The sequence below is a fragment of the Pteronotus mesoamericanus genome, unplaced genomic scaffold, assembly GCF_021234165.1.
Source record: "Pteronotus mesoamericanus isolate MK-2021 breed Mesoamerican mustached bat unplaced genomic scaffold, CSHL_Meso_final contig_56, whole genome shotgun sequence".
In the NCBI taxonomy this organism is placed as follows: Eukaryota; Metazoa; Chordata; class Mammalia; order Chiroptera; family Mormoopidae; genus Pteronotus; species Pteronotus mesoamericanus.
Window position 1 is genome coordinate 11,208,013 of NW_026555201.1, and position 23,773 is coordinate 11,231,785.

The window sequence follows — 23,773 nt, forward strand, 5'->3', positions numbered from 1 at the left end:
ATGACTTTAGATAAAGAAACTAACACAAAAGCAAACAATTATAACAGTGTACAAGGAAAGCACTCGGTATTCAAGGAATTGCCGAAATCAGCCTTGGACAATCAGAGAAGGCTTCTGGAGCTTTCCAAAGACATATAAAGAGATTTAAATCTCTTTAAATCTAAGGAGACCTAAAGAGATCTCTGAAGAAAATATTTTAATGGGAAATAAGTGCATTATGCCATTTAGTTGCTTTGAAATTCTTGGGTGCAAGCATGCCAATGTTTTTAGCCATTAGCCATTGTGAGATCTTCCTGAATCCCAAGCTTTTCATTTTGCCTTTGCATCTCAGGTGGCCAGTGGCGCCCTGGGAACCCTGGCCCCGGATACAAGTGTGCGGGAGGAGTTCGTGGGCACTGATTTCAATTTGGGGGCCTTGTAAGTAAAGAGAGCACTGCTCTCCATTTGATGTTTTAAAAATTATGAAATAATTAAATGATCTGGGAAGTGTTCTCTTCTATTTTCTAGAAGAGCTTAGGTAGGGTTGGTATTATTTCTTCTATAAATCTCTGGCAGATTTTACCAGTGAAGCCAGCTAGGCCTGGAATTATTTTTGGAGGAATGTCCTCCCCTTCCAACTTAGTATCTTTAAAAAATATGCATCTATTCAGGTTATCTATGAATAGTTACCTGCTGAGATAGTTTATATCCTTTAATGAATTTGTCCATTTCAACTACACTGCAGAATTTACTGGCCTAAAGTTGTTCATTATATTTCCTTGTTAATACTTTTAATGTCTGTCCAATCTATAGTGAGGATCCTTTTGATAACAGTAATTTGTGGCCCTGGCCAGGTAGCTCAGTTGGTTAAAGCATCATCCCAATATGCTAAGGTTTCAGGTTCAATCTCCAGTCAGAGCACATATGAGAATCAACCAAGGAATGCATAAATAAGTGGAACAACAAATCAATGTTTCTCTCCCTTTTTTTCCTTTCCTTTCTCTCTCTAAAATAATTTTTAAAAAGCAGTAATTTATGTCTTTTTTTCTTGTTCCATATGCAAGAGTTTTATCAGTTTTCTTAACCTTTTTGAAGAATCAGCTTTTGATTAAGTTCATATTCTTTCTTCTTCTTATTTCTTTTATTGTTCAAATACACTTGTCTCCATTTTCCTGCCACCACTTTCCCCTGCCCCACCCACCCCCACCTCCCACCCTCAACCCTTCCCTACTGTGGCTTTGTCCGTGGGTGCTTAATACATGTTCCTTGACTTGACCCTTCCCCTTCTTTTCCCCGTTACCCTACTCCCCTCTACTCCCTCCTCTCCCCTCATTATTGTTGGTTTGTTTTTTCTTTCAGTGTTGCTGATTATATTTTTCTTGCTTATTTGTTTGGAAATTCATATTCTTAATTGTTTTTTTCTTTTTCACTGATTTCTGTCCCTACTTTCTCATATTAATATAGTTACTTCAGCTTTATTTTTTATTTTTAATTTATATACAATGAAATTCCATTTTTCCCTTGTGTATAGTTTTGACAAATTCATGGAGCGATATAATTACTACCGTGAGCAGCATACACAGTACTCTCCCCTGAAACATTTCCCTTATGCTTCCCCTTTGTGGTCAAACCCTACACCTGCCCTGAGCCCCTTGTGAGTACTGATCTGTTCTCTGTCCCTTTAGTGTTGTTTTGTTTTTTTTTTTGGAACTGTTACATAAGTGAAACCACATTGTATTTAACATTTTGAGTGTGGCTACTTTCTCTATGTGTAATAAGTGTTTGATCAATAATTCATTTCTTTTCTCTCTCTCTTTTTTGATTGAGAAAGACTCTGTTGAATGGTTATAACACAGATTGTTTATCTGGTCACCCATGCAAGGACATTTGGATTATTGCCAGTTTTTGGTAATTATGAATAGATTCTATAAATATTCATGAATAGGTTTTTGTGTGATCAAGAGTTTTGATTTCTTTAGAATAATACTTAAGATAAAGACTGCTGAGTCATACTGTAAGTGTAAACTTAACTTTATAAAATTGCCTAATTTTTTGTAGTGGCCATCCATTTTGCATTACCCCTAGCAATGTATGGAACATCCAATTGCTTCTCTTTATCACCAGTTCTTTTCAAATTTTTATTGTAGTCATTCTAATAGGTTTATAGTTGTATCTCATCATTTTAATTTGTATTTTCCTAATGACTAATGATGTTGAGTATCATTCTAATTGCTTGTTTGCTACCATAGATTTTCTTTGATGAAGTATCTCTTCAAATTTTTTGCCCATTTTAAAAAATTGGGGTTGTTTTCTTATCTTTGAGTTGAGCACTCTTTAAATGCTCTGGATATAGGAAGTTTGTTGGCTATGTGATTTGTGAATATTTTCTCTCAGGTGGTAACTTATGTTTTCATTCTCTTCATGATGTCTTTCCCAGAGCAAAAGTTTTAAATTTTGGTGATGACCAATTTATCATATTTTTCTTGTATGATTTGAACTTTATATCTAAGAAATATAGGTATTGCCTAATTTAAGTTTCCAAAGATTTTCTACTGTTTTTTTCTTCCTAAAGTTTTATATCTAGGTCTATGACCCATTTTGAATTAATTTTGTATAAGGTTTGAGATAGAAATTGAGATTCATTTCCTCATTTGTGAATGTCCAATTATTCCAGAATCATTTGTTGAATAACCTTTCTCCATGGAATTGCCTTTACACTGTTGTAAAAAAAAAATCAATTGACCATATTTGTTCGGATCTATATCTAGGCTCTACTCTTCCATTATCTATGTGCTTATCATTTTGCCAATGCCACACTATCCTGATTACTGTATTTTTATCATGAAGTCTAGTGTCCATTTGAGGAAAACCGGTATCTTAACAAAACCGAGTTTTCCAATCCATTAATATAATTTGGAATAAATATCTCTCCATTTATTTAGGCCTTCTTTGATTTCTTTCATTAGTCTTTTATAGATTTCAGCATATAGATCCTGCACATATTTTTGTTTACATTTATACCTATATATTTTACATTTTTCTTTGAGATATTCTAAGTAATACTCTCCCACCCCAAAATTTTAGATTCCAATTATTCTTGACCAATATATAGAAATAATATTGACTTTTATATATTGAGCTTCAGTCCTGCAGTCTTACTGAAGTGATTTATTAACCTTAAGTGCTTTTTTGTAGGTTTTTTGGCATTTTCTATGTTGACAATCATGTCATCTACAAGTTGGAACATTTATTTATCTTTATTTCCAAACTATATGTCTTTTAGTATTTTTTCTTTTTCTTGCCTTATTGAACTGGGTAGGACTTTGGGCATAATGGTGAACAGAGAAGTAGTTTGAGCAGACATCCTTGCCTTGTCCTTGGGAGCAGAAGGCAATCGTTCAGTTTTTTAATCATTAGCTACGATATTAGCTCTAAGTTTTTCGTCATGCCCTTTATTAGCTTGAAGATATCCTTGTCTAATCCTGCTTTGCAGAGAATTGTTACCATGAATGAATGTTGAATTTTGTCAGATGTTATTTCTGTATATATTATGATCATATAGGTTTTTCTTGTGTCTGCTAATATGGTGGGTTACTTTGCTTAATTTTTGGATATTGAACCAGACTTGTATTCCCAGGACAAACCTCAGTTAGTTGTGATGTCTTTTTATATATTGCTGGATTCAATTTGCTAAATTTATGTTGAAGACTTTGCATCTATGTTCATGAGATATTAGTTTGCAGGGGTTTTTTTTATATGAAATTTTTCTTGCTTTAGGATCAGGGTAAATATAGGCTCTTAAAATTAGTGGAAAGTGTTCCTGCCTTTTAAATTCTCTGGAAGAGATTGTGTGATATTAGATTTATTTCTTACTTAAATATTTGATAGACCTAACCAGTGAAATAATCTGTGCCTGTACTTTGCTTTGTTGGAAGATCTTGACTACAATTAAATTTATCCAATACATTCAAGTCATCTTTCTCGTTAAGTGAGTTTTGGTTCCTTGTTCCCATTTCCACCTCTCCGCCCCCATCCCAGGAACCAGTCCATTTCAAATTTGTGGGCATAGGGTTGTTCACGGTATTTCTGATTAGATTTCTGCAGACTCTGAGGAATCTGTAGTGATGTTCCCGCTTCTGTTCCCCATACAGGTAATTTTCTCTTTTCTGGTTAATCTCATTAGATATTTATCAACTTTATTGATTTTTTCAAATAAGCAGCTTTTGGCTCCATTGATTTTCTTCATTTTGCTTATTTTCAAATTTACTGATTTTTACTTTTATTCACATTATTTTCTGTGGCTTGCTTTGGGTTTAGTTTGCTCATCTTTTTCTAGTTTCTTAAGGCAGAAGCTTGATTTGTGTTCTTGATTTGAGACCATTCTTTGTTTCCTAATTTAAGTATGCAGCACTATACATGTCCCTTTCTGTATAGTTTTTGCTGCCTCCCTCATTTGTGATATGGTATATTATAATATTCTTTCAGCTCTGAGATTTTCTAGTTTTCCCTGGGACAGCCTCTTTGACTAATGGGTTGCTGGAATTTTGTGGTTTAATTTCCAAATATTTGAGAATTTTCTATATATTTTTTCTGTTGCTGATTTCTAGGTTAATTCCATTATGGACAAAGAACATGCTTTGTATGATTCTAATTATTTTAAATTTGTTAACGTTTACCTTCTGACCCAGGATATGATCTATCTTGATGAATGTTCCATGTGCACTTGAAAAAATATGCACTCAGCTATTGGGTAGAGTGTTTTATAAATGCTAATTAGGTCAAAGTGGTTGACATTATTGTCCAGGTCCTCTATATCCTTGCTGATTTTTGTCTACTTCTTTTATCTATCACTGTGATAGGAATGGAAAGTCTTTAAGAATGATTGTGGACTTAGATATTTTGGTTCTAAGTTCTTTTTTCCCCAGCACTTAATTCTGGCTTACTGTCTTCTGACCTCCATGGTTTCTGATAAGAAACAATGATTTGAATCGTTGTTCCCTTGTATGTAATATGTCATTTTTTCTCCAGTTATAACATATTTTCTTTATCTTTAGTTTCTAGCAGTTTCATTATGATATGGCTGGGTATGGGCATAGTTTTCTCAGAGATTATGTTGACTGGGATTTGCTCATCTTTTTGAATCTGTGAATTCATGTTTTCCATAACATCTTGGAAATTTTTAGGTATTATTTCTTCACATTGATTTTTTTTTTTGTAGCAATGTCTTTTTTTCCTCTTCCTAGGGCTCCAATGTTACAAATGTTAGACTTTTGGTACTGTACACAGGTCCTTGAATCTCACTTGATTTTTTAAAAAATCTTATTTCTCTCTGTTGCTTATATTGGATAGCTTTTATTGATCTCTCTTCAAGTTTACTGGCACTATTGTGTCATTTCAGTTCCATTAGTAAGCCCCTTATAAATGCCCTTCTTTTTCTCCCCATGAAAAACAGTGAAACCAGACCTGAATTTCAATAGTAATGAGGAAACTTGTTTGTGGACATTTCTGGTACCTGGATCTGTTGATCTTTTCCAGAAAGAACAACAACAAACACAAACAAACAAACAAACAAAAAACCTCCTTACTGAGTGACCATGGGAAGAAAGGAAACTCATTTTGCTAGCTGGTTAGACGCACACACGTGGTAAGTTGCCAAACTTCCGAGCCCACACTTTGAGCCTCCTGTCCTGCCTCAGGCGCTGTGCGGGCTGAACCTGGACGCTAGTCGCCCTGTGCTTGCCCTCGCATTCCTTTCACTCTGTCCCAGCAGCAGGGGTGCGTTCCTGTGGGGAGGGTGGCATTGGATAGGACCTTACTACCGCTGGCGTGGAAACTGTCTGCCAGAAGTTTTCTATTCTCTCCTCCGTGACTTCTCCTTAAGAGAAGGTATAGCTGATTTCACCAGGGTTCTGTTTAATCATCCGAATCACATTTATAAGTAGCAGAAAGAACTTCAGCTGTTTGGGAGTGGGGGGAGGGGAGAAATGAACAAAAATCTAATCTGAAGAGTGGTCTTTTTACTTTGGGAGTTCTGAAACGTGCCACATGATCTTAGTCCGCGTGATAATAGTGGTCTTCCCTGCAGGACCAGCGATATCTCCCTGTATCTCCCAGGATAAGGCTACTGGTTAGTCCAATCCGATGTACTCTCTACCTTTGAGGGTGGGTGGCATGTACAAGTGAGGTAAAGGAGGGAGTTAATATTGTTGAGCACTTACTGAGTATTAGGCAATGTTCTTTGCACTTTACATATTTGCTTATTTAATTACATATTTGATTTTACACACTTCACTCTTTTAACAAACTCTGCCAAACTGTCGCACCATTGTCCATATTTTAGAGATGAGGAGGCTGAGGTTCAAAGATGTTAAGTAACTCTCCACACGTAAATAAGTGGCAAAGCTGGGACTAAAATGTGTCTGGCTCTAGAATACATGCCCTTTCATCTACAGACAGCTTGTAGGTTAACTGATATTTTAAGTGATATTTTGGAGGATTGTGAACCTTAGGAAAACATTAAATATGTTTAAAGTAATCTGCCAAAAAGTGTGACTCAGGATGGAACTGAGCCATGCATAGTTTGCAAAGATTGTCAGAGTTTGCACCAATCAAAGAAAAGTCCTATGTGTCTTGGTGAGGTCCTCTGGGGGGTCCAACTTCTTTGGGACTCTCTGTGCTTCCTGGACTTGTATGTCTATTTCATGCCAAAGTTTAAAGATAAAGAGAGAATCTTAAATGCAGCAAGAGAAAAGCAGAGAGTTACCTACAAGGAAAGTCCCGTAAGACTATCAGCTGATTTCTCAAAAGAGATTTTGCAGGCTAGAACAGTCTAGCAAGAAATATTGTAAGTGATAAAAAGTGAGGATTTACAACCTAGATTACTTTATACAGCAAAACTATCATTTAGAATGGAAAGGCAGATAAAGCGCTTTCCTGACAAAGTAAAGCTGAAGGAGTTCATCGTCACCAAGCCATTATTACATGAAATGTTAAAGGGACTAATTTAAGAAAAAGAGGAAGATCAAAACCATGAACATTTAAAAGTCAACAAATTGATAGCTATCAATAACTGAATCTAAAAACAAACAAACAAAAAAAGCAAACAACCAGAACAGGAAGAGAATCCTAGATATGGAGATTTTTTTGGAGGGTTATCAGCTGAGAAGGGGGAGGGGGAGAATGGGGGAAAAGGTGCAGGGATTAAAAGACAAAATTGGTAGCTACATAAGGGGAGGTTATGAATAGTATAGGAAACGGAGAAGCCAAAGAATTTACACACACGACCCATGGACATGAACTACAGGGCGGACTGCTGGAGGGAAAGGGGGGTCCTGGGCAGAGGGGGCAAAGGGGGAAAATGGGACAACTGTGACAGCATAATCAATAAAATACACTTTAAAAAAAGTCCTATTGTCAGAAAGCCTATCATTGCTTGATAAAAACTGCTCAGGTTCATGCACTTAAGTGGGGCTACAAAAAAAACCTGAGAGAGAACAAGTGGAAACAGTTCCAGTTTATGACCACAGGGTTGTTGGACGGGTCCAGCGATCACCACAGCTGTACAACCTATTCAAAGACTCCAAGTGTGGAGTATTTCTAAACACCAGGCTCTTTTCACAGGTTAGTTATGTTCTTCCCAATAGCCCTGGGATGTAGGTTTTCTTGCCTAGGCTCACAGCTAGTAAGTAGCACACCTGAGTTTCCTATAAATCCTGATTACTTCTCCTCTATTATACTGACTATAAATTGTTCTTTTTAAAAAACGTTTGTGACAATTCTCTATCTAAGTGACCTAAGAGACCATGAGGCTGCAAATATACCAACAGCCAGTTTGAATTTCATAAGTAGATCTTCAAATCTCAAACATATTAAAAATGGAATTATGAACTCTTTAAAATGGATTCCCCTAAAAGCTCTGTGGAAAACTGGTCCCATGAAATGCTGTGGGAGAAAGAAAGAAAAGTTCCATGATCAATAAATAAGCTAAAGACTCACTGGCCTAAAATTAAATGATCTTCTTTACTGCAGTACTTTTCATCATCTTTGATGTGTTAATGTGCAACTAGGGAAGGTAAATGTAGTGGTCTTCAAACTTATTTGGCCAGGACCTCTTTTGGGAGGCAGGTACCCGTGACTGAGCATTGGGATATGCTGCGCAAGGCTTCCCCACATTTCTGTGTGAATCTGATATGTTGGGCTGGGACAGTCCTGTTGGGAGGTGAAGGTTTTTGCCCTTAACGTTTTATTTCCGGTGTGGCAGAGTCCAGGGCAGCTGTCTGCCCAAGAGGGTTAGACTGAAGTCCCCTCTGATCCTCTGGGTTAGCCAGCCAGTTACCTACTAGAGACAAGGTGAACTGTGGAAGCTGGACACGGTGGGAAACATCCAGGTGTGGAGGGCTGCTTGATGGAGGGAGGCTGACATTTAGGGAATAGCATAAAACTCGGGAAGGTGCAGCTCTGGCTGGGTAGCTCAGTTGGTTAGAATGTTGTCCTAACATGCCAAGGTTGCAGGTTCAACCCCTGTCAGGCACATACAAGAAGCAACCAATGAATGCATAAATAAGTGGAACAACAAAGTGATGTTCCTCTCCCTCTCTCTTTCTCCCTCAAATCAATAAAATAAAAAAAGTTAAAGACTGAAATAAAAAATTTTTAAAGAGTCTGGAGGATGCAGTGAAAAAGGAAATGAAGAGTGTGTGTGTGTGTGTGTGTGTGTGTGTGTGTAAAGGGAGGAAGACTCTGGAAACTAGGATAGTACATTTTCAAAACAAAATTTGTTTCCTTCAAAAACATGTGAGGTGACACCTATTCACAGTGACTTTATAGGAGGGGAACTTAGAGGGACATTAGGTCCATGAGGAATGGACTCCAGGTTTCATTTAATTTCATCCTAATGGTCGAGCTTATGTGCCTAAGATTCAGAAGTTTCCTTAGGACTTGGTTTATTGGGGTTGGATGGCAAAATGAGTTAGGGGTCAATGACCAGCTGCATGTTTGGTTCTGCCACCAGTTGAGTGGGGCTGATAAACTCTTAACTGTGATGTTGCCAAAGGCAGTGAGGTAATACGCATAGCTCTACGAGAAGAGCTTGTAAAAGGCTGAGTTCATTGACCAGCTTGACGTCTGGGTTCAAACTGATTGAGTATGAGAAAGACAAAACAGGATCTTGGCTAAAACTTTATGGGTGATTTCTTGATTTTAAAGGTATCTGTGGAAGAATGAAATAGCTTGTAGTTTTCCAATTTGACAATACTGCGTTCTTTAGAGCATGAAGTCTGGTGGTAGACCATTTGACTCCAGCTTGATTTGTGGCCAGATGAATAACCTCATGAAGCTTCAGTCTGTCGCATAGGCACAATAATAATACCTTTCATGCGGTGGTAGTCAAGATGAGCTGAGTCAACACACGCAGAGGGCTAGCTCAGTGCATGGCCCAGAGTGGGCTCTCCGTAAAGGTGATCTATTTCTAAAGCAGCAGAGGAGGAGTGGGGATGGGGTTGGGGTCCTTGCCATTTGCTAACATAGAGCTAGAGGGGAGGAGTGGCATGCTTTTCTCCCTTCTCACTGCCTTGTCATGAAATGATTGGCTTGTGCTACCTTATCCACTGAAGGCACTTCTGTCAGGGCTCTTTCCTAACCCAAGTTCTTGGTGGTGGGTACAACCCCTAACTGAGCTCCATCAAGTATTTATTGAGTGCTTACCATATGCTTGCAACTGGATGCTATGCAGGGCACACACACAGACGCACATGCAATATTAAGATGCTCTTTTTTAAAAATTGAATTTATTGGGGTGACATCGGTTAATAAAATTATATAGGTTTCAGGGATGGAATCCCACAGTACATCATCTGTATATTGTATTGTGTGTTTACTACCCCAAGTCAAGTTTCCTTCCATCACTATTTATCTCCCCATACCCGCTTCTGCCTCCCCCTCCCCCCTCCCGCTTGGTAATCGCCATACTGTAAGACATGCTCTTAATGTGAATGTTCATGTGGGAGGATAAATCATACACATAAATAAATGGAGAGAATACTTTCAGTAACAATTTTTATAATTGGGTAATGGGGTACAAAAGTGACCAAAACAGGTGGAACTGCTGCTAAGGGCGGTGTGGTGGGAAGCCGTCTGCAGGGCGCCCAGGCATTTTTCTCTGAGTTGGTGGTACGCGGTGATAAGTAAACAAACAAACAAACAAACAAAAAAACTGGTTGACTTTTTCTAGGTTTAAGGATTGTTTTTAAATTCTCTACAGACAATTCATTTCCTTATTCCTCTTGCTGGGTGAGTCGTTCCCATTCCTTCCTTGTTGGTACTCTCTTGCCCTCATGCCACTCTAGTAGGAAGAGAAAGACAATGACATATAGTATAAGGTCATTCAGTGAGATAAGAAAAATAAGGGTAAGGTAAGGGGGTAGAAAGTGAGGGATGGGGGAAGGCTACCATTTTAGATTGGGAGGTCAAGAAAGCCCTCTTTTGATCTATGAATTTATATATATATTAACATATATATAACTATATGTAGAGTAAGAAAACAGTAAAGCATATTTATCAAGTACCAGGTTCTTAACTTTGTACCAGGCCCTGTGCTCACTTGAGCTCACTGGGTAGTAGAACTTAAGACGGCAGTCGGTCTGTGAAGACACCGGGGGAGTCACTGGAGACCGGGGATGGACTGACAGAGTGTGAGAGTCCCAGCTGGGTGGTCACATGAGACTCGTGTCTTAGTCCTGTGTGTTCGGCATAGTGCCCAGCGGAGGCGGTCCTAAACCCATCCGGGGCACTCAATAATAACTCACTCTTGCCTGGTTGCAATCAAAGGAAACACTGGCTGCTTTGGGGGCAGCATGCAGATCCCATGGGTGTACATATAACCTCAACCAGCTGGAGGGTACAGTCTATTTTGCACCCTCTCTCTTTTGATGTGCATGGCATTCAACCTCCAAACACAGAACAAGTTGTGCGTCTGAGACAAACGGGTTTAGAAGGCAAGTTATTCTAATTTTTATCATCAGCTAAGAATTTTTTAAATATTTACAACTATCTCCTACAGAAGGTAGAGACAGAGTTGGCTCCTCAAGGAGTGACCTTGGTGTTTGTTGTTTCCTAGACCCACTTCATGAAAATCCCCTTGGCTTAATGGGCACCTTTAGAGCAGGAAGTCCAAAAACAGTCTCAGGTGCATTCCTGGGATTCCTGGCGAGGTGCCTGTGATTAGGGAAGAGTTAGCAGCTTAGAAACACACCCAAATAAGTGTTTTTCTTGAGGTTAATCATTGCCCGTATTTTAACAATTTGCTTAGGTTTTTTAAAATAATTTGCTTAGTTTTGAGAGTAACTATCATTAATTCTTCCCTCAAATTCTCTGAAGAGAACTGCAAAATTTCTCTCAATATATTAACATGCATCCAGCACGGGATACAATGACATAAAGAAGGAGCTGTGATGAGTTTTGGAAGAGAGGCTAAATTTTAAGGAATACATGTAAAATAAAAAAAATTGTCATTTAAAAACCACCAACACATATTACTGCCACTCAACACAGGGACTTCTGGTTCTCCATAGAGAAATGGAGCATGTAGTCCTGTTTCTAACATGCCATGCCATATTTCTTGAGTAAATTGATAATTTACTTGTGATTTTCAGTTTTTATTCACATTGAGTTCAGTGGTGTTGCTCATGTAAAGGCAACTTAACTGCCTGGAATCACAGTCAGTCACCAAATTTAATTCATAGATTTAAAAGAGTGATACACATGCAGAATTTAAGACGTTGAATAGTGCCATATAAATGCCTAATAATGAAAACCAACAACCCTTTGCCCAACTGAATTAGACTTTCCCAGAGGCAGATACTTTTTAACCCTTTTAGATATTTCTACCACTTTCTACCTAAATGATGTCTTTATATTGCTGTTCCTGATTTATATCTTTTAAGAATATTATCTACATAAAATGTGGAACATTCAATTGTGTAATTCCATTTATCCCCCCATCCCCATTCTCTAGGCTTTATTGTCCTAAGTATTATAACTACACTCATTACAAATTTTACAAAATAATGTCATAATTTTTGGTTGCTACATTCCTATTTATTTTAAAGAAATTAAGAGAAAAGGGAATTTGCATTCAGGTATTTGAGTATGCCATTTTTTATTCTCTGCATTTCTTCCTAAAATTTCAAGGTTTCATCTATCATTTTTCTTTTTAAAAAATTTTTTCTTAAAATATTTTTTATTTTTAAATTACAGTTGATGTACAATATTACATTAGTTCCAGGTGTACAACCCAGTGATTAGACATTTATTTAACTTACAAAATGATCACCCCATTTAACCTAGTACCCATTGAACACTATACATAGTTATTACAATATTATTGACTGTGTTCTACATCCTTGTGACTATTCTGTAAGTACCAATTTGTACTTCTTTTTAAAAAAATAGTTTTTATTGATTATGCTATTACAGTTGTCCCAATTTTTCCCCCTTTGCCCTGCCCTGCCCAGTACTGCCTTTCCCTCCAGCAATCTTCTCCTTAGTTCATGTCTATAGGTCATGCATATAAATTCTTTGGCTACATTTCCCTGCCTGTTTTGCACCTCCCATCATGCTTCTTAAACCCTGCACCTTTTCCCCCTTTCTTCCGCTTCTCCCTCTCAGCTGATAACCCTCCAAATGATCTCCATATCTATGATTCTATTCTTGTTCTGGTTGCTTGCTAGTTTGTATTTTTAGATTCAGTCGTTGATAATTGTGAATTCATTGTCATTTTAATGTTCATACTTTTGATCTCCTTTCTCTTAAATATGTCCCTTTAACGTTTCATGTAATAATGGCTTGGTGGTGATCAACTCCTTTAGCTTTACCTTGTCTGGGAAGCACTTTATCTCTCTTTGCTGGACAGAGTAATCTTGGGTGTAGGTTCTTACTTTTTATCACTTGGTATACTTCTTGCTAGCCCCTTCTTGCCAGCAAAGTTTCTTTTGAGAAATCAGCTCATAGTCTTCTAGGAACTCCTTTGAAGGTAACTCTCTGCTTTTCTCTTGATGCTTTTAAGATTCTCTCTTTATCTTTAACCTTTGGCATTTTAATTATGGTGTGCGTTGGTGTGGTCCTCTTTGGGTCCAACTTGTTTGGGACCCTCTGTGCTTCCTTGACTTGTATGTCTATTTCCTTCACCAAATTAGGGAAGTTTTCTTTAATTATTTTTTCAAATAAGTTTTCAATTTCTTTTTCTTCCTCATTTCCTTCTTGCAGCCCTATGATTTGGATGTTAGCACATTTGGAGATGTCCAAGAGGCTTCTTATACCATCCTCATTTTTTTGAATTCTTGTTTCTTCTTTCTGTTCTAGTTTAATGCTTATTTCCTTAGGTTCCAAATTCTTAGTTTGAATCCTGGCTTTCTTTTCTTCACTATTGGTTCCCTGTGGATTTTTATTTATTTAACTTAGTGTAAACTTCATTTCTTTCTTTATGTTGTTGCCGTACTCAGTGAGTTCTCTAAGTATCCTGATCACCAGTGTTTTGAACTCTGCATCTGATAGGTTGGCTATCTCTATTCTGTTTAGTTCTTTTTCTCCTTAATCTGTGTTTGTTTTTGTGTGTTAAGTAGAGCTGCTTTGACTCCCTGTCTTAGTGTACGTGTTCAGTTATATGGGGTGGAGCCTTAGGTATTCGCCTGGGTGGGACAACCTGCTTCACTGTTTTGTGGCTCTGTGTGGGGAGAGGACTCAGAGACTGGACACTGCTGCTGCCTGGTTTCTGGACACTTGCCTGGCACGTGCCCCATTTCCAGTCACTTCAACCACTTCCTGTGTGTGACTGGCACCCTTCCAGCTGTTGCCCTGGTGGTGAATCCAAGAGTGGGTGGGTTTATGTACATTCTAAGTTCATGTGGGTCCTTTAAACGGACTCTCCTGAAAAACCAGCAGTTTCTTCTGCCACCCCAACCCCAACTGGTTTTTATAGCCAGAAGTTCTAGGGATTTATCTTCCTGGTGCTAGAACCCTGGCCTGTGTGGTCTGACCTGGCGCTGGGATCGCTTGCTTCCAAGGTATCCCTTCCAATTTTTATCCACCACATGTGAATGTGGGACCACCCATTCCACCACTACCATTGCCACCCCCTCCCACACCACACCATGTCTCCTTGCCTTGTTGCCCCATTTCTGCATCTCTGCCCCTCATACCTGGGTAGATGAATGTGGCTTCCATAAATCCTTGGTTGTCAGGCTTCTATATGGCTCAGTTTTATGACGGTTCTGAGTGTTATTTGTTTTGAGACCTAGTTGTAATTTTTTCTATGGTTGAGCAAGGAGGCAAAGCCCATCTACCTATGTCTCCACCTTGGCTGGAAGTCTTCATCTATCATTTTTCTTTAGCCTGAATCATGTTTTTGTCATTTTTTTATTGTGCATATCTGTTCATGGATTCACTTAAAAATTTTTTAACTAAAAGTGTCTTTAATATGCTTTCATTCTTGAAGGATATTTTCATTGGGTATAAAGTTCTAGATTGTCAGTTTTTATTTTCTCTAGCACTTTAAAGATCTTGTTGGACTTTCTTATTGACTCTGGAAATTTTGATAAGTCACTGATCATTTGAATCACTGTTACTCTAAATGTAATATGTTGTTTTTCTGTGGCTACTTTTTGCGAATTTTTCTTTATTTTTGGTTTATGGCTATGTGCTTATGATGACTTACATGTGTTTTTCTTTATATTTACTTTGCTTAAGATATGCTGAGCTTCTTGAACCTATAAATCGATGTGTTTTACCAAACTTGGAAAGTTTTTGGGCATTATATCTTTATTTTTCTACTCTACTCTCCCCACAAGTTCCTTTTTTTCTCTCCTTATTTTTTTTAATTAATTTTTTTTGTCTCTTCTTTAGATTGGATGATATTTTTTGATGTATTTTCAAGTTTTTCTGTTATGCCACCTAGTAATTAAATTCTTATTTTCATATCTAAAATTGTCTTCAGTTCTAGAATTTCCGTTTAGTTCTTTTTTATAGTTTTGATATGTTTGCTGAGATTTTGTATTTTTAAAAATTTTTTACAAACACATTTTCTTTTACTCCGTTAAGCTAAGTTACAATAGCTGCTTAAAAAGCCTTGCTTGCTGGTATTTGGATCATCTCTGAATTGGTGTCCATTGATCATTCTTTCCTTGAGGCTGGGCTACATTTTCCTGTTTCTTTACTGAGTAATTTTCTTTTGGTTGTTGTTGTAATAATTAATTGTATATTTATGGTAACAATCCTTGAGGAATTGTTTTCTCAGTTTATTCTTCAACTTAGATCTGGTAACCAAAAGATGCTTATTCCTACTGAGTCACTGAGGAATTCTCAGCTGTATCCTGGACATTGTGAATATCTAGATTCTTTTCTATTTCTCTGAAGAGTATATATATTTTTGTTTTACCAGGCAATACTTTTCTTAGACTCAATTTAAAACTCTCTCTCTTGGGTAGTAGCTCAAATTTCAATTCAGTCCTTTTTTTCTTTGGTTGGGCTGTGTGCAGGTAGCCCCACACATGGATGGTTCAGGAGTTAGCCAGATACTTGGGCAGAATTTACCCATCGAATCTAGATTTCTTCTCTGTAAATCTCTCTTTTCCAAGATTTCCCTTTTACCCTGTTACTTTCAGCGGCTGTGTTTACCCCAAACTCTGTTCTCTTGTTCATTAGGCCAGAAGTACTGTAGGTTTATATGGGCATTTTAGCTCTTTTGTGGTTCTGACTTGAACCAGCCCAAAGGCTAAGAGCTGCGAAAAGGTAATTCACCTTATGCTATTACCTTTGTCCAAGTTTCAGCGTGCCTTCTGAATCTTCTGGCTTTTGTTTTCTTCTATTGTTTTGGGATAGATTAAATTTTTTCCCCAGAGTTCATAGTTTTTATCTGTGGGAGGGTCAGGTCTGATAGCAGCTTACCAGTCATATCAGAAGAAGAGCTTTCTGTGATTCTTTTGCACTCTTAATTTATCTAGTTGTTCTCTGCCTTTAATATTAAAGGTTTTGCAAAAATGTCTCTTCCTTCATTGTTTGCTCTTCAGATATTCTGGATGCAAGCCCTCCTTCTCGAAGGATGAACTTCATTGTAGAGTAATCAGGCAGGGACTGGCTATTTTCTTGGGCGACTTCAGAATATCATTTTCCCCCTCCTTATGACATACAATTTTTCTAGGGAACAACCTTCCAATTTCTTATTATGGGAAGTCCGCTTGGATGCCCACAAAGTCAAGTTGAAGAAAGGTCTCACAGTTCAGCATTTGGAGTTTTAACTAATTTTTCAATTTTCAGCCCAGTAGCTCCACAGTCTCTTTGGATTCATTTCTCCAGAAAGTAAGCTTTCTCAGCTTCTGTTCGGGTCATGGAGGCAGCTGCCCAGCTGTACGGGTTGGGGGAGCTGATCTAAGGGTCCAGCTGTTCCTTCATCTAACTTTCAGTCAGTCCTTTCATTTTCAGTCCCATCTTACACTTGGATTCAGAGGCTCCCGCCAATTCTAATGTCTTGGGCGTCTCTCGGGCTGTATTTGAATTGGAAAACTTCCTGTGGGCTCCTACGTCCCCTCCGCCAACCCCAGGATGTCTTGTTTTTGCTTTTTCCATCCTGCTGATTCAGTCACCACCCACACCACTTCTGTCCGCACCTATGCCATTGAAGTGCGGCCGGCGTGGCCTCTACTCATACCCTCTACACCCGTCTTCTTTATTCCTTTACTTTCATTTGTGCTTCTTTATTCCTTTACTTTCATTTGAGTGGGGTTTTCGGGGAACTATAAATGTGTGCTTCCCTTGTTAATAAGAAGTGAATAAATGATAAAGGACAAATTTGAGAAAACATAACTTTCCTGGTTAATAATAGAAACAGACTTTTCCCTTTATTGTACAAGGTTGAAATCTTAATAGACCAAGAAAAATGTGGCAGCTTACTTTCCAGCAAGAGGATCAAATGGAAGGTAGTGGTGTTTATACATGACTTAGAATCACGGAGTTTCTGAGCCATAAGGGACTTGCAGATTTTATGGAACAGAAGTTTTCACACTTTGTTAGTGCTGGTACTCATTTTTTAAAATGAAATTTTACTTGCTTCTCAAGACATAAAACAGAAAAATGTTATGATTTTCCCCCCAGGCATTAAAAAATTTCCTTTATAAAACCCCTGAGCCCATTCCAAGAACTTTGGGATCTTCCAGAGCAGAGAAGGAAAACCCTTGCTTTAGTCGTGCTATTTTACATTGTCTTAGCCCAGACAGTATGCCCAAGCATCACTCTGGTATAAGTACTTTGAGAATGTAAAAAGCAACAATAATGTTAAAGTTTACTGAGCACTCTCTATTCTTGGGGCATTATTCTATGGATTTATACACATTATTTCATTAAATCTCATGACATTGCCATGAGGAGAGCAGAACGATTATTCCCATTTTGTAAGTCAAGAAACCAAAGGCTAAGAACTTACTTATGGACACACAGCTAGGAAGTGGAAGAGCTGGAACTCAAACCCAGGTCTGTCTAACTCAAAGCCCATTCATTTAACACAGGGCACTGGACATGGTCTGGTGGGCTTTGGTCCCTGGAGCACGTGGAACCATCCCTGGGGGTGCTGTACACTGAGGACCGCCTCCTGTTTGTGACCAAAAAAAAAAAAAAAAAAAAAAAGATGATAATGGAATAGGTTACGACAAAAGAGCAACACATGTCTCTAACCCTCAGGACGCGCCACCTCCCAGGTACCCCCACCCTCCTCTCCATTAGACTCCTGCTCGCCTCCGCAGGCCCGAGGTGAGTGCCCTCCCCCTGCCGCGCAAGCGCGCCTTCATCAACCCTGGTGGTGAGAAAGAGAAGCCCTTTCAGCTGTGCGTTTCTCCCAGGTGCATGCTGCGGGACTCCGAGGACTCCCCCTCGTGTCCACCACTCGGCTGCCACTCTCGCGACACTGCCTGAGCACCCCACGCTGTGTCCCGACAGGAGAGACTGCGGCCTTATCCACAGCGGCTCTCACAACTGCCACCCAAACACCCGTCATACCGCGACCGCCCAGGACCAGTCCGTGCCCTCCCTCCCATCTGGGGTTAAGTTGTTCTTATCATCAGCAGCCTCTGTGCCTCAACCCTGGGTAAGGAGCAAGATGATTTATTTAGTTGTTTGGGTTTTTTGAAAAGACCTCAGAGCCGCCAACCCCGGGCAGGCCAGTGGAAAGTGAAGAGTGGCATCCTCTCCAGGAGATGGCAGTGTTGAGACACGTATGAGAGAGGGCCAGGCCCAGGGCTCTTGGCTTCAGACTCGCTTTAATTAAAAACCCACTAAACCCGAGGTGCTCCTCATTCAGTGAAAAGCTAAAGTGTCAGAAATATACAGGGAAACTCTGGGTGACGGAGATAGCCCTGCTTCTATGTGCAGCCTCAGCTAGAGTACTCAAGGGAATTTGTGAATGAGCTCTCAGAAAGATATGTCAATTGAGTTTTCACTAATATTCCTTTCTTCTCTTTTATTCCTTTCCCCTTCCCCTCCTTTCATTCCTCCTTTTGGAGTTAGAAGATGGCAAAAAGAGTAAAGGCCGTCAAAAACTGTGGTAAAATTCCATGCAAAAAAAGTTTTTTTTTCAGGTGTAAAATATATACCTGTATTATGAGTCTGCATCTTCTTGGTCTCAATGAGTCCTTTGCCTGTGACAGTTTATTTTTCGAGTAGGTGAATCCCAGGGCCATTGGGTGGAAGAAAATGAAATTTGAGACCAGTAGGGCTCATGGAACAGGGGCTTGCTTTGTCCACTGCATGCACAGACCTGGCTTTGCAGACTACGAAGCCCTCAGGAGCCACAACTCATTAGAATTAGACTTAAGAAGGCAGACAGCAGAGATGTGGGACATTAAATTTTATTTACTGTTATTTTATTTATCATGAAGAGCAAAGAAGGACCCTGGTCTTCATTTTGGTTTCTTGATTTTAGAGCCCCACAGCCACCAACCAAAAGAGAAAGTGTTCTCAGGCACTGGAGGACCCCGGGGACTGTCATGCTTTGGTCTAGGACACCAGACCGAGTGAGCCAATGCAGGGCCTATTGCTTCTTGCCCAGTCAGGGTGGGTGTTTTTTGTTTGTTTGTTTGTTTGTTTGTTTTTTAAATTACTAGCCCTGAAGCAGCCCTAGAAATTATTTTCTCTCTCATAGAAGGGCAGTGATAGGCCCTAGGAGGTTATTTCTTCCCTCTTGACATAATGTTTCTTGCAGTCCTAGGCGGGGTCATACAGGAGCTCCCAGATAGAGATGCCATCCTCTCCCTGCTGGGGATGAACACCAGCCCTTTCCATTTCAAGGGCAACGTGTCTCAGAGGCCCCAGACTCCCGGCCTGGGGAAGCTGCACGACGGCAGCACCTTCCAGAGCCTGGTGTGCTCCCCGCTTGGCTCAGGGCCGCCCTTCTCCACTGCAGTGTACACACAAAGAACGCGGGGACGTGGTAAAACGCAGATTCTGACTCACTAAGCCTGGAGTGGGGTCTGAGATCCTGTCTATAGCACAAAGCCCCGGGGGGTGGGAGCTGCTGTCTTGTGGGAGGTACTCTGAGAAGCAAGGCTTCAGAGGATTTCTCCAGTGGAGCAGGAAGGTAGAGTTTAGCTTCCCTAGCACTCACTTCAAATTAGCAGGTTCCCGCTAGGTCATCAAAATTTTGTAACATCATTTTAGAAGTCTTTTAGCAGAACCATCGATGCCCAAGTGGTCAGCCTGCCTTGTTCTTTGTCTTATGTAACATGTGACACACTATATTTTGAGCTTAGAGACCCGATCAAGTTAAGAAAAATTGAGGTTTTTGAGCCTGGAGGCTTGAACTTCAAAATTTTCAGAGTAAATGCTGTGGTGCTTACTAGGGAAAAGGATAATACTACGCACCAATTCTATTAGCCACTGTAAATAATCAAATGTAGGCAATGTGAATAGTGCCCCCAATTCAGGGTAGCAAGTCACATCTCTCATTTGCATGCATCAGCTTGGCAAGAAGTCCAAGATTTCCCTCTTGGGGCTCCCTCTCCCACTGTTGACCCCAAACTCCAGAGGTTTATCCTGCCCTGAAAGGAGATACGTGTGGCTTTCTCTCCGGCTTATGTTCCTGCTTTTGCCTCTCACAGTGACATAAGAGCTGGTCCTTTCAGGGACATCTGGCCTCAGCTCCAGCATGGGCTCTGGGGGTCCTTCAGTGGATGATGGTTCACCCTCCCAGCTCAGTTCCTTCACTTCGCCACCTCCTGGGAGTGCTGTGCGAGACACCCGGCTCTTGTATAAACCAAACCTCTGACTGTCTTCTTTTCTTTTGCATAGATCCACCATACTCAGCAGTTGCATGATTTTAATTATTCAACCCTAGAAACGCAAAATGCAAAATAAAGGCCCCTGTCCAGATAATATAGCGCTCCCCATCTACCCTCCTGCAAAAGGTTACTTTAATTTCGGCAGGGATCCTAGCATCCAGCCTGCAGCTTTGATAGGATTCTCAAACACAAAAGGATGAGTAAATTCCTAGCCAGATGAGAGAACCATCTGTTCGCTCTTCCACAGATGCACTAGCTCACTGAGGGTACCAGGCAAGCCACCCAAACCTTCCAAGAGTTTCCTCATCTAACCAGAATGCTGCTCAAATCATCCTGGTCATTTCAGAGCTAAGCTCCATCCTGTGCTGCTTTTCTGCTGCCTGTCCCTGCCAAGGGCACTGATTTTGCACCATCTCCAGAGAATAGCCATGGGGGACTAACTGAAATGTCCCACCAGATAGGAAACCTCAAATCCCTTGTTGAACACCTATTCAAAGGTCATTGAAAAGCTGGCTAAAGATATTTGGCTTCAGACAATGGTTCTAGAATAATAATGAGCAGATGGGCAAAAAAATAATGGTCAAAAAAAAAAAAGGCAAAATTCAGTTAATCCAAGTGCCATGTTTTCATTGCAGCAGGAGTTTTCTAGTAGACAGCTCAGATTTGATGTTGCAGAGGCACAGGGATTTTACGAAGGTCCTTGGAAACGGCACATGGGCAGAGGAAGGATGAGGTTGTGCTAGTCTCATAGGCAGGATTTTTGATGGGAAATAATGTTTGTTCTTTTTTTATCCGCACCTGAGGACATTCTTATTGATTTGGCGGGGGTGGTGGGGAGGGAGGGAAAGAGAGCAAGAGTAACATCGGTGTGAGAGAGAGACAGTTATTAGTTGCCTCATGTACACGCCCAGACCAGGGCTGAACCAGCAAGGCAGGTGTGTGCCCTGACCAGGAATTGAATCTGTGACCTTTCAGTTTACGGGACGGTGCCCAACCAACTGAGCCACCTGGGTAGGGTGATAGATGATGTTCTAAATCATTCAACAAGGCTTTTTTTGGTGACCTTGTCCCAAGCAGTTCACTTTGACCAGGGGTTCCAAGATCTCCGTTTACAGGGCTCACAATGTAGAATTATTGGGTTGCTGTGACCAGAAGTAAAATCTTGCTCTGAGAGGAGGCAGCTGGTGAGCGGGTTCCTATTAGCTGGTTCCAACCCCACAAGGTCTGGATCCCAAATATAAGAGGATTCCTGGTCCCACCTAATCCGAACCCCAAATATAAATGGGTTCATGGCCTCATAAGCTTTGCTCCTCAAATATAAAAGGGTTTGTCACCTCCAAAGTTGTGACCTTTGCCCCCAGTCAGAAGTGCAGTGGCTGAACTCACAATTTCTAGAGTCAGAAGACTCTGTCTCATCTCTCCAGCAACAGGGAACTTCCAAAGCCTCATTCTTCTGGATTATCAAATAGGAATCGTAAGTTCCACTTCACTCATTTCCAAGATTTTTAAAAAAGGAATGCATAAGAAAATATTTTGAAAGACATTCAAACTCAAGCTATGAGCTTTCTCCAAAAGACTGGGGCTTGGGCAGCCTGCTGCCTCCACCTTGCTGCCTCTCCGTTCCGTTACATGTTCCCAAGAAATCCTCAGTGTGGCCTGAATGGAAGAAAAAGGCGTGGGTCCCATCTCTTCCACTGAACAGCTGTGACATTAAGCAAGGTATGTCAGGTCTCTGAACCCATATCCACCTTTGTTGAATGAGGTTAAGAATCCCTTCCTCATGCCCACTTTCTAAATCTGTTTGGCTGCCTCTACTAAAGCAGAGCCTCTGACCCAGTGATTCCACTCCTGGGAAGATACCCAACAGAAACGTGTACACGTGCCCACTGAAACATACACACAACGGCATTCATGGCGGCATTACTCATAGTAACCACGAACTGAAAGTAGCCCAAAGGACCATCAAGGGCCGGATAAGTTGTGGTATATTCATACAGTGGAGTACTATACAGTAATGAAAATGAACAAACAACTGCCATTTGCAACAGTAAGTAAGTCTCATAAAGATAATGTTGGGCACAAGAAATCAACACTTAAGAGTACCTATAATAGTATTCTGTTTCTACAAAATTCTCTATGGTGTCAGATTTCAGAATAGTGATTATTCTTGGGCAGAAGAAAGTAGATATGAAAAGAGGGCAGGAGGGTCTCTTCTAGAATGCTGGACTGTCCTGTTTCTTGATGGTCGCAGTTACTTGGTATAATTCATTTTATAAAAAAGTATCAAATTGTGTACCAATGATCGGTGTGCTTTCATCCTGTATACTATATGTCAATAAAGAAAGCCTATTAAAAAAGAAATCTTAACCTTGGAGATGAGTTAATGAGTTGATAAGAAACTGTCAGATGTCTGGGACAGTGCCTGAGGTTCAGAAAGCACACAGGAATAGTAGATATTATTAGTAGTATTAATAAGTCCCTGAACAGGCTCTGGCTTGTCCTAGGAATTTTGGTGTGAGCTTGTGGTCCCAGATCCCCATCCCCGGGGTTCGCCAGCTGATAGCCAGCTCCCGGAGAAGCCACAGCTGTCAGTCCTGTTGGAGTGGCCACCTCGACACTCTTGCTGCTATGATGAGAAAGGGCGGAAGATGCCATTATCCCTGAGGACAATGCCGCCTGCCCACTGCCCCCCTCCCAGCCCGCACCTGGAGGAGTGGAGCTGGCCTTTGACTGCCTCCCCTGGCACCTTGCCCTTGCCACTGTGCGTGAGTGGAGAAGGGCCTGAGTTAGCTGCAATTCACTCACATCAGAGAGCATTACCGCAGAAGCCAAGGCCAGAAGTATTTGCCAAGGCTTCCTGGGAATAACTGAGTCGCCTGAGCTGAAACGAGTAGCGTGATGATGACACCATTGTTTAAATTCTCACTGGTGACAGATGCTGTGCTTAGAACTTACAAACATTACTCACTGAATCCCTTTAACAACCCTGGGTGGTGTCCTATTGATACTCCCATTTTACAGATGCAGAAACTGAAGCCCAGAGTCCTTAACCCATTTCCCTAAGTTGTATAGCCATTAAATGTAGAGTTGTGATAGAAACTCACTTCCAAATTTTAAGCTCTCAAACTTCCTTTATCCTCTCTTCAATGGAGGAGAGAGGAAAGAAAGATGGAGGAACTAGTTTATCACTTTCTCTGAATTTGATGTGAACAGGAGAATGATAGAAAGTTTTGTTGTTTGGAAAATACTTAAGACCAGGTATCTTTTGGAGGAGTGAGGGCACAATGAGTTCCTTGCATTGCTGACCTCCTTATTTATAGGTGGGAAAAAAGTTTTCTAGGATTTTGAGAAATTGTTCCCAAATCCATATTTATACCGCTCCCCGCCCCCACCGCAAATAGATGCATTGCTTAGGTGACATGTAATAGTGATACCCCAAGTAAAACACATTTTATGTGGCATTTGGGATCAAAAAAACCTAA

General features: G+C 40.3%; 1 protein-coding gene across 1 annotated transcript in view; it reads left to right on the top strand.

The window, feature by feature from the left end:
* Window positions 1-23,773, top strand: part of MYRFL (myelin regulatory factor like) — a 92,017-nt gene that overhangs the window by 6,127 nt on the left and 62,117 nt on the right. The window contains 6 exon segments of the mRNA XM_054580232.1: window positions 332-417; window positions 17,763-17,858; window positions 17,956-18,040; window positions 18,042-18,103; window positions 18,785-18,848; window positions 18,938-19,028. Of these exon segments, the coding sequence (XP_054436207.1) occupies window positions 332-417; window positions 17,763-17,858; window positions 17,956-18,040; window positions 18,042-18,103; window positions 18,785-18,848; window positions 18,938-19,028 (484 nt within the window).